This window comes from Cryptomeria japonica, chromosome 4 (assembly GCF_030272615.1).
Source record: "Cryptomeria japonica chromosome 4, Sugi_1.0, whole genome shotgun sequence".
NCBI classification, from domain to species: domain Eukaryota; kingdom Viridiplantae; phylum Streptophyta; class Pinopsida; order Cupressales; family Cupressaceae; genus Cryptomeria; species Cryptomeria japonica.
Window position 1 is genome coordinate 587,768,999 of NC_081408.1, and position 10,742 is coordinate 587,779,740.

General features: G+C 34.9%; 1 protein-coding gene across 1 annotated transcript; it reads left to right on the forward strand.

Annotated features, from left to right (window-relative positions):
• Nucleotides 1-7,407: 7,407 nt before the first annotated feature.
• On the forward strand, nucleotides 7,408-9,293 carry LOC131875492 (cytochrome P450 750A1-like). The gene is made up of 2 exons (XM_059219961.1): nucleotides 7,408-8,364; nucleotides 8,452-9,293. The coding sequence occupies exons 1-2, from the start codon at nucleotides 7,408-7,410 to the stop codon at nucleotides 9,061-9,063; spliced, it is 1,569 nt and encodes a 522-aa protein (XP_059075944.1). The 3' UTR covers nucleotides 9,064-9,293.
• Nucleotides 9,294-10,742: the final 1,449 nt, after the last annotated feature.

The following is a 10,742-nucleotide window of genomic DNA, read 5'->3' on the forward strand; positions in this document are numbered from 1 at the left end:
GTTAGCAGGTGCCACGGATTCTGAGTTAGGCCTTGTCAAAGTTTGACAATTTTTAGCACTTAGGGTGCTCAAGTGATGACACCGGTAGGGTATGACCCTGAGCATTTGACCAAGTGGGGAGAGGGGAAATAGGAGTATGCATAGGGTAATAATGCCTAATTGGAAATGTCAAAGTCAACGGTTCATTATGATGACGAGCAGAACAAGAAATTGGCCACGTGACAACATTTGATTGAATGAGACTAACGATTTTTTCGCCAACCGGAAAAATGATGCCCTAATAAAACCGTAGGGAAACATGAAAATCCGAGATAGGCTTTTTCAGGGACCCCTCTCATGGCCCTATAGGTTCAAACAAATTGCTAGCAGGTGCCACTGATTCTGAGTTAGGGCCCATCAAAGTTTGACAATTTTCTGCACTTAGGGTGCTCAAGGGACGATGTCGGTAGGGTATGACCTTGAGCGTTTGACCGAGTCAGGGGAAAAAATAGGAGCATGCATAGGGTAATAATACCTAACTGGACATGTCAGAGCCAAAGGTTCATTATCACGACAAACAAAATGAGAAATTATCCACACGACAACATTCGATTGAATGAGACTGAGTATTTTTTTGCCAACCAAAAAAATGCTGCCCTAATAAAACCATAGAGAAAATTGAAAAATCGAGATAGGATTTTGCAGGGACCTCTCTCATGGCCCCGTAGGTTCAAATGGATAGTTATCAGGTGCCATGGATTCTGAGTTAGGGCCTGTCAAATTTTGACAATTTTTAGCACTTAGGGTGCTCAAGGGACAACGCCGGTAGGTTATGACCCCGAGCGGTCGACCGAGTGAGGGGGGAAAATAGGAGCATATAGAGGGTAATAATGAATTGTATCAAGTAATTTTCATAAAATGAATTGTATCAAGTATTTTTCATCAAATGAATTGTATTGTATTGAATTGTTCATTAAATGAATTGTATTGTATGGTTCGTTAAATGAATTGTATTGTTCATTATACAAACAACACTTATGATAAAATGAAATGAATTGTATTGTTCATTAAATAATCATTATTAACCATTGTTAATTACTGGAATGAAGATTAAATATTTCCATGATAACACCAAGCACAGATGAGCAAGAATTTATATGATCGAATATCAGCTTTTGTATATATTAAAATGTGAAATGATTATAAATGTATGTCCATACACAAAATATGGCATAAACACCAGCTCAAACAAAATGTATATCTATATATGTGAATGTATGTCCATATACAAAATATACATGCCAACTAGACATGTAAGAATCCCAAAACTATCTATAACATCCTAAGCTGCTGATGGATCATCAAAATTGATCCTCTTTGCCACACTGCTCGACTCTAAAGGATCATGCACAAGAAAAAACAAACCACGATTAATATTAATTATATTATATAATTCACATTCGAAAAGCTCACATAAAAATGAACTATAATTGAATATTCATGTTTACCTCATCTCCACATTTTCTCTTCGGCTTTGCAGGACTCTTGATGTATGTCTTTGGTAGAGGAGGTATGTTTTCAATATTTTCATACACAACCTACATATGTTCACAAAAATGACATTGGTACAAGTTAGCATATAACTGTCACTGATAATAACAAATTATATCTACTACACAAAATAAAATAAACACACATGTACTCGAGGCATATCTTCTTCTTCTTCATCATAAGGTATATTAGGTGTAGTCAACAAGGATGTGAAGCCAAGAACTCTCTATACATATACACAACAAGTCTATGAAACTATCAATCTATGTCTAGAAGTGTATAATCACTATAAGTTATTTAAACTATTCATTCAATCATATTTGCCTTCAATTACCTTTCCCTTGTCTTCAACTGCACTACCAGATCCTAAATCACACTACCCCATACTCATGCTGCTTGTGCCCTACAAGAGTAAAATAAGATATACATGCAAGTTAGTACATAATTTAATTAATACCAATATAAATAATGAGAATGTATATACAGTAAAATACAAATGACTAGGTGCAATAATATATGTACCATCAAGCTATCAAGGCCAAATGAAATGGTCAACAAGGTGCCCTCCTGAATCTGTGTCAACTCCTCCTTGGTCATCAACAGTTAAATAGACCATGTAAATAAAAATTAGTACTTAATATTATCTAGATTATAAATATTCATTTAAAATATAGCATGAACTGTGAAAATACAAATCTTACCACTACATCATCAATGTATGATGACGGTGCCTCCTCGCCTCTAGCATGTGAGGACTCCCCAAGGTATCCTCCAGTCTGTGTCATAACATCTAGTGCACTGTACATCTCATGCACCTCATAATCTGCACTATCTGCAGCAGGATCAACAGGTTGTCCAACTAGACCCAAGCATACATGCCCACACATGACACAACTATGCGGCACACAAATGTGTGGAGTTGAGGATGATGTGTCAGTGCCACCGAATGCACCGCTACCATCAAAAGTAGGTTGAGTTACTGACCTAGCTTGAGAAATGAAAAGGCTACTCAAAGAGTGAATTGCCGATATGGTCCATGAAGCTGTCTCACAAATGATATCTGGATGTTGCACTAGAGGTGGGGGATCAACAGGAGGAGGGGGGACATATGGGCCTTGGACTACTCTGACTGCCCCAGGTCTATTTTGGGACATACCTAAACCCACACCCTGGAAAGGTTGGATGTGAAAGTAGTTCACATGTTTGCCTTAAACAAACTCAGCATACAATTTTTTTATGAAGTAGAAGGGGACATCAAGATTGTTGTTGGGTGGTTTGTTGAAAACCATCCACCAACAATCCCAATTTTTTTTTATAATACCATCATTTGTGTACCATTTAATAGATAGTTTTTTTTTTTTGGTCTATGGGTTGACCAGTGTGGGGATTCACAAACAATGACGTGATAGCGGCTTTGGATATCTTGAGATCCTTGATCTCCTTATACGACAAGACATCCACATATTGTTCCCTTATAGAATCTCGCCACAAAAGGGCATCATTGTGCTCCTCAATCATGGTTTCCATACTCTTTATGATCGACGTGAGAGGATAAACATTGGGTTTAGCCAAGGGATCCTATGATATACATTTGCAATCCTCCTCAATTCATTCAAATTTTGTGCAATCAAATCCTGAATTGAGGGGGGTTTGGCAAAGGAGGGTTTGGTTGTTGCGGTTGTCGTTGATCAATGTTTTCATTATTATCCCCCATTTTTAACATAATTGAATGTAAACAATTGAATTTAGTTAACAAATTTAAACAATTTTTTATTTGATTTAAAAAAACCTAGTTTTCATTAAAAAAATCATATTTTCAATGAAAAACAAATAAACATTAAAAAATACAAAATTTGAATGAAAATGATTGAAAACAATAAAAATCTTAGCTTTCCATGTATTTTTTAGCAATTTTTGGGCAAAAAACCGGATATTGGATGCAATCAGATATCGGATTTCCACAAAATTGCATAGCCTGTGGGTTAAAAATAACTCACGGGCTATCATAGTCCAAATTTATTGTCTCAGAAAATTGGATATCCAATTTTTATACTTCAATTTTTTTAAAAGAACATTATATTATATAATACGTATTATATTATACTATAAAATATAATTATATATTATATAATATATGATATAATATTATATTATATAGTACGTATTATATAATATATAATTTAATATGATATTATATATTATATAATATATATAATCTAATATATTATTATATTATATAATTATATAATATATTTAATTTTAAAAAAAATAAAAGTGGAGAACCACTAAATTTTATTAATATTTAAAAAAATTTACAACCTGGTTCAAAGAGCACCGGTAGGAAAGAACTAGGTAAAGAAAACCTCCAGTTTTGCTCATACAACTTGAATTGGTCTAGTGGTGGAGAACTTGTGGTCTTGAAAGGGAGGTCACAAGTTCAAATCCTACAAGGGAGTAGGATATGTACACCTTATTGGCTTGGACCCGTTACCTATAAAAAAAATAAAAACATATTCTTATATTATTTAATATAATATAATAAAATGTTATATAATATAATATAATAATATATTATATATTATATAATATGTAATATATAATATTACATTATATTACATTATATATTATATAATATATTTTTTAATTTAAAATTACAAACAAAAATCGGATATCCGATATCTGATTTGCTTAGGTAATTACCATGCCAAGGTGTACTGACACCCAGGCCAAGCAAAAAGTCAACACAGTTTTTCACGTTTTTAGGCAAGTGAAGAAGGCTATTTTTTTCACATCGCCACTTTTTGGCCCCCCATGATCCTACACTAACCCATGTACTAGATAATTATATTCAAGCTCACAACAAGCATAACATATTTTCAATTTAATAAAATCATTGATTGGGTTCATATACATTCTGTGTGGTCTTATATTTTCATGGTCCTATATTCAAACTTCCATCATGGATGACAAATACTATAACAATATATAGTCTTTTTCATATTAATATAATAGTTATAGTAAAATATTATAGTATATTGTCATCCATGATGGAAAAATACTATAATAGTTTTATTTTTTGTATTATGTTCTAGTGTTTAATATAGAATTAAACTGTATAGTGTTTATCATATAAATTTCCTACAACCTGTAAAATCTGTGGTTTCTTGTTGTATTTGACCATAGTGACAATTATTAAAATGAAACCCATGTTGAGACTGCAAGTATAATATTTTTCATGAGATATTAAATTTTATCCGCATATAAAGATATTTTTTCACAATTTTATGCATTTACCTTATACTAGTGAAGCTTGAACAAAAGAGTACATTTCCCTTTCTGAGATATTTGTGTTCATGCCAAAAGGAACCATGCCAAAATGGAACCAAGATGAAACCATGCCAAAATGAAACAAGAAAACGTTCAAGAATATGCAAAATTATTATATACAGAGAAAGAACCCACAAATATAGAGGATATTACAATTTACAATCGAAAAATTTCTGCATTTGGCTTTAGATGAAAGATACAATTGAATAACGGATAATGGAAGGCCGTAGTGAGGAATAATCATCACTACGGTTCAATACAAGAACAAACCATGGATTTTAAAACATAAAAACACATATTTCACAATACCAAACTACATATTTTACAACATGCATCGAAATCTACATAAACCAAGAAAAAAAAAAATAACAAAACAAAGTGAAAATGGTTAATGGAAGACCTTAGTGAGGATTAATCCTCACCTAGGTCAAAAACAACAACCCAAAATCCTCCCCTGTGAGCTCCATAGCTGCCTTCAAACCCTTTTGCAACTACGTACAAGGAGGGAAGTTGAGGAAGTAACCATGCCAAATAATAGCAGAATTTAGAAATGAAAACCCTTAAACAATCATTTAAATGAAAGAAACAATCGTTTAAACGAAAGAAACCAATAAAACAGTTACCTTTAAATTTCCAAGCATGAGAAACAAACATTGAAGACACATTCCATTCCCTTTGTTGGACATGTAGGGAGAGTGGTAGCCAACGTCAAGGTTGAAAGCAGAGCCAAAGCCAAGGCGAGCATGTTCTGAGATGCCAGGTGAACACATTATGGTCTATAATGTGTCGAAGACTCAAGAAGAAGCAGGAGAAAACTTAATGAAAGATACCATCAAAAGGCGTAAAAATAGGTGCATTCAATGAGTTTCTGCTCAAAAAAACTGAGCTATGTGGTGGCAGTAAGGAGAAGCGACACAGAGTTAATGCAAGTGGGAGAAGGAATGTAGGGTGACGACGGGTAGTAAATGCAAACAAGTTGGTGAATAAGGTGGCCATGCGTTCAGATGCCATGCCCAACCACCTTGTCAGCTATGGGAGGTTTTAGAGGCAAGTTGACAAGGTGGGGCCTTCGACATTTCAGCCAACGCACAATTTTGGGCATTTTTGATAGGTTGGTCGAATCGGGTAGGAAAACGTGGTAAATGCATCCAATTAAAAAATAATAATTTTTCTAGTTTTTCCACTCAAATGTTGAGGTGGACATCAAAAATATCAAGTTAAGGGTCCACATGGCACTCCATGTGAGCCTATCAAGTTAGGGTGCACATGTATTGGCACCTGTCACCTAGTTAAGCTTATAACTTATCATAGAGGGAATTGATTTGGAAAAGGTGTTGCTCCCATAGTCCTCATTACTCTCCTGCACATAGCCACACATTCACAAACATAGTTAGACGACAATAATAAGTTGTATTATTTGATATCAATTTCTCATCAATTTTACTAGGGAATTAAGAATATATCCATACAATCATCTCATTTACAATCTCCAAATCTATTTAACCATCTATTAAAGAAAACCATGTAATAGTTTATGGTTGTATTAGTTATATGCGAGGCATCATGTTACAGGGCGACTCAAGTATAATATAATAAGACATTATAGTGATAAATTAATTCACCAATATATTTACCAAGATGATTGATTTAGGAATTTTCTTTTGTTTCAAATCAACTATATAGATAACCTTTTGGAAAGACATCATTCTTTTCATTTAGAAATTTTAGGTTTTAGATTTCTAATTTCTTTTACCATTTCATCATTGCTACTTGCTTTCTATCATTATACCTTCAACCTTTTGATATTTGATTTACCAACAATGTCGGTCTTGTAATCACTTATATGATACAAAATTCAAATCACAATTTAAAAAAAAAAAATATGATTATTTTTTTATAATACAAGTTATAACATTAAGAATAACAATAGATTTGATTGTATGCTATTTTTAATACAATTTTCTTTATCTTCAAGTGGGGTAATGAATTTAAAATTAGTCTACTTTACTTTAGTGGTCCTAATGAATTTAAAATAGTCTACTTTAGTTTAATGGTCCTCCTCCTATATGTTTTTTACTCTTAATTTTTCTTCTTGTCTCTTTGGAATGGACCGCAGACATTTTTTTATGATAAAATCATTTGCAAATGACGCTAGCTTTATTAAAATCTAGCTAAATATTTTTTATCGGCCGGATTATTGCGGTCACATAATCAAATTCCAACGAAAGAATCGAGGTAGTGGATCCGTATTGGAAAATAAAATAACTGGAAACGTTTAATCTCGTGCAAAATATACAGCAAATTTTATTGTAAATGAATATATTAACACTAGCGCATGAATAACGTGACGACGACATTATCTTCTTTTTTGTTTTTGTTTTTTGTTTTTTGGCGAAACACGTTTTGCTTACAGTGTCGCATCTATCTCGAATCAAAGTGATGCCAAAACGTTTTCCTGACAATGTCGTATCTATCTATCTCCAATCGAAGTGATGCCAACACCACCATAAATTTGACATAGACAGAGTGTTCCCTGCATCTTTGTTCAACATGGCTTCTCTTTCTGGATTTCCTGCATCTTTGAATGCAACAATTGTAATAAAAGAAGGTGTATATGCTCCAGCACTAGCTACTGCATGTGCACTCATAGTTTTCTTGTGGGTTTTGCACAGGAAGATTACATTGGGACTCAGATTGCCCCCGGGACCGTTTGCATGGCCCATTATTGGAAATCTGAACCAGCTGAGGAAGCTTCCTCATCGCGATCTTGATAAACTTGGCAAGAAATATGGGCCCATTATGATGTTGAAATTGGGTTCTGTTCGCACTGTTGTTGTTTCTTCTTCTGCCATGGCCAAGGAGTTCTTGAAAACCCACGATATTGTTTTTGCCAGCCGACCTGCTTCTGCTGTGGGGAAATACATCGGCTATAATAACAAGGATCTGATATTTGCACCTTACGGGGCTTATTGGAGACATATGAGAAAGCTGTGTGTGGTAGAATTGCTGAATAGTAAAAGGATCGATTCCTTCAGATGTGTACGAGAGAAAGAAATGCTTGATCTTGTTCGTTTAGTGTGGGAGATGTCTGGGCAGGGTAGGAAGCCTGTTAATCTCACCAACTTGGTTTCATCGTTTGGGCAGGCTGTTATGTGGCGAATGCTTTCCGGTACCAAAGTTTCTATTCATGGTGATGCTCATCTGGGTGGTCATGGCGAAGAGATAAAGAAGATGGTATCAGAGACGACTGCTACAATAGGAGCTGTCAATATCGGGGACTTCATTCCTTACTTGGACTGGTTGGACTTGCAAGGAGTGAACCAACGCATGAAAAAGGTACACAGCTCCTTCGACCAAATGATAAGTAAAATAATAGAGGAGCACCAGCAGCGCAGGAGGGAGTTCCACAAGGAGTCTGAGACTAAGGACATCATTGACGTGCTCTTGGAAATGAAGAGCCTCGATGGAATCCCAATCACAGAAGAACACATTAAAGCCATTGTTTTTGTACGTATTCACTTCTTATTTATGACAATCCTAGTTTTTTTTTAATTTAACTGGTATTTTAAAAAACAAATTCTATAAATTTTACAGGATATGTACTTGGCTGGAGTTGAAACGACGTCTATTACGTCAGATTGGGCAATGAGTTTGATTCTTAAGAACCCCGGCGTGGCCAAGAAAATGCAAGAGGAAATTGATTCAGTGGTAGGCAGAGAGAGGAGTGTAAGTGAGGATGATGTAGCAAGCATGGAGTACGTGCAGTGTGTGGCGAAGGAGACGCTGAGGTTATATCCAGTAGCACCGTTGTTGGTTCCACACGAATCCACACAAGATTGTATAGTTGGTGGATACTTTATTCCTGAGAGAAGCAGGCTTATTGTCAATGCTTGGGCTATTGGAAGAGATCCATCCTTGTGGAAAGATCCCCTGGAATTCAAGCCAGAGAGATTTATGGGTAAGAATGTTGATGTTGTGAGAGACAAAGACTTTTTTGATATGGTGCCGTTTGGAGCAGGAAGGAGAGGATGCCCAGGGGCAGCCATGGCCATTGTGACCATGAACCTTCTTCTAGCACAGCTAATTCACTGTTTTGAGTGGAGCGTGGAAGGGGATTTGGATATGACTGAAGTCTTTGGAGCCACTACGCCCAGAAGTGTGGACCTTCTCGCTCGTCCTACACTTAGGCTATCCACCTGCCCTTGAATTTAATACTATATTTCCTATTTCCTTGTGCAACGTGACCTAACTTTTTATGTTTGTCATATAGGTAAGCTCCAAGCTCCCGTGTCCTTTAGTGACCTACTCCATGATTGATATTACTACTATTAATTATGTTAGTTCCCTAATGTTTTTGTTGATCGACTTTTAATAGTTTGTGTAAGCTCCTTATCTTCCACTTAAAATGTAATACAATATTGTACGTGTTCTATGTCTTTCATATATGTGAGATTTCATTTCTATATTGATATTTATGAATATATAAGATTTTCATTTTAGTAGTTATTAGTATTATTGGTGTTTTGATTAGATTAGTATGGAAAGTAGAATCATTATATGTCAATTATCAAGACAAACAATTTAAATTTTATAAGGAGTGAAACTAGATAAAAAATAAAAAATTGGATACCCATAAAAATAGGCACAACAAAAAGAGAAAACCAGCAAACCACTAATGGTCCTTAGTAGACGTTAGGCCCTTAAAGACCCTTAATGGTAAAAAATCAAGACAGTCTTCAAAAGACTCCTCCCTAAGCTTTGCGGAGGAACTAGCAACATCAATAGACTAATGGGGAGAGCGGGGATTACTCATTGAGTGTTTGGACCTTTTATGCACCTACTAGGGGGCTATCTTGGGCCAAGAGCATCACATCCCTTCTTGTGATTGCTTCTCCTTTCTTCTTATGTGTTCTTGTCACAAGACCTAAATAGTAGGGGTTGTGTTTCTTATAGAATCCTTGCAACAATCAATGATTTGTTGGATAATGTTCATAAGGGTCCTTTGTTTCTCCTTCATCTTAGAAACCTCCTATTCAAGTTGATTTCTCCTTTCCAAACCCATTTCCTTCTTTATTTCTTGCAACTCCTTTTCAATCGTCCTATAGTTGGCAAAGGTGTCTACCACATTTATCATAAGCTCCCAAATACCCTCTTGTAGGGATTCCTCTAATCATTCTTGTGCCTTCTTCAAAACCAAAACCCCCAAGGTTTGAATCTTTTGTTTTGTCACATGAATCTAAATCAACTGCCATTTAGAGATCTCCATACGAGTATTGAAAGCATTGAAGAACTCATCCATTTTTTATTGGAGCTTATTGTATACGATAGATTGGGTTTGTGTTGGCCAAAACATCGACACCATATCCTAATCAAGGTAGTGATCTTTAGGTGGGGAATGAGGAGGGAAGTCCGAATGGGGTTAAGGAAATAAAATAATCTATAAATAACAAGAAAATCTACTAAAAGTTTTTGTACTCTACACCATGAGTTATATTTTAACCACATACTAGAAGACTGCAAGTATACTCTTTGAAGTGAAACTCATGACCTTACATCTTCTCTCATTAGAAGTGTCAATTTCATACATTCATCAACAACATTTTGTTGATTAGTGTAAATTGTAGTTTTATGGCTTTTGATCTAGATTCTTTACAAAAAAATTTAAATTCCAAAGATTTGGACTCATCTCCATTATTTGTTTTTAAGCATTCAATTAATCTACCAGTACCCTTTTCAACCAAAATTCTAAATTGTTTAGATATGCTAAACACATCAAATTTAATCTTAAGAATATAGACCCATACCACTATAGAGTATTAATCTATGAATGTAACAAAATATGATGCTCTGCCAAAAGAAACTATAGGGGATGAACCCCAAAACCT

Coding starts and splice junctions, on each gene's coding strand:
- LOC131875492 (XM_059219961.1), top strand. CDS start 7,408: ATGGCTTCTCTTTCTGGATTTCCTGCATCTTTGAATGCAACAATTGTA. Junction 8,365..8,451: donor ACATTAAAGCCATTGTTTTT/GTACGTATTCAC, acceptor TAAATTTTACAG/GATATGTACTTGGCTGGAGT.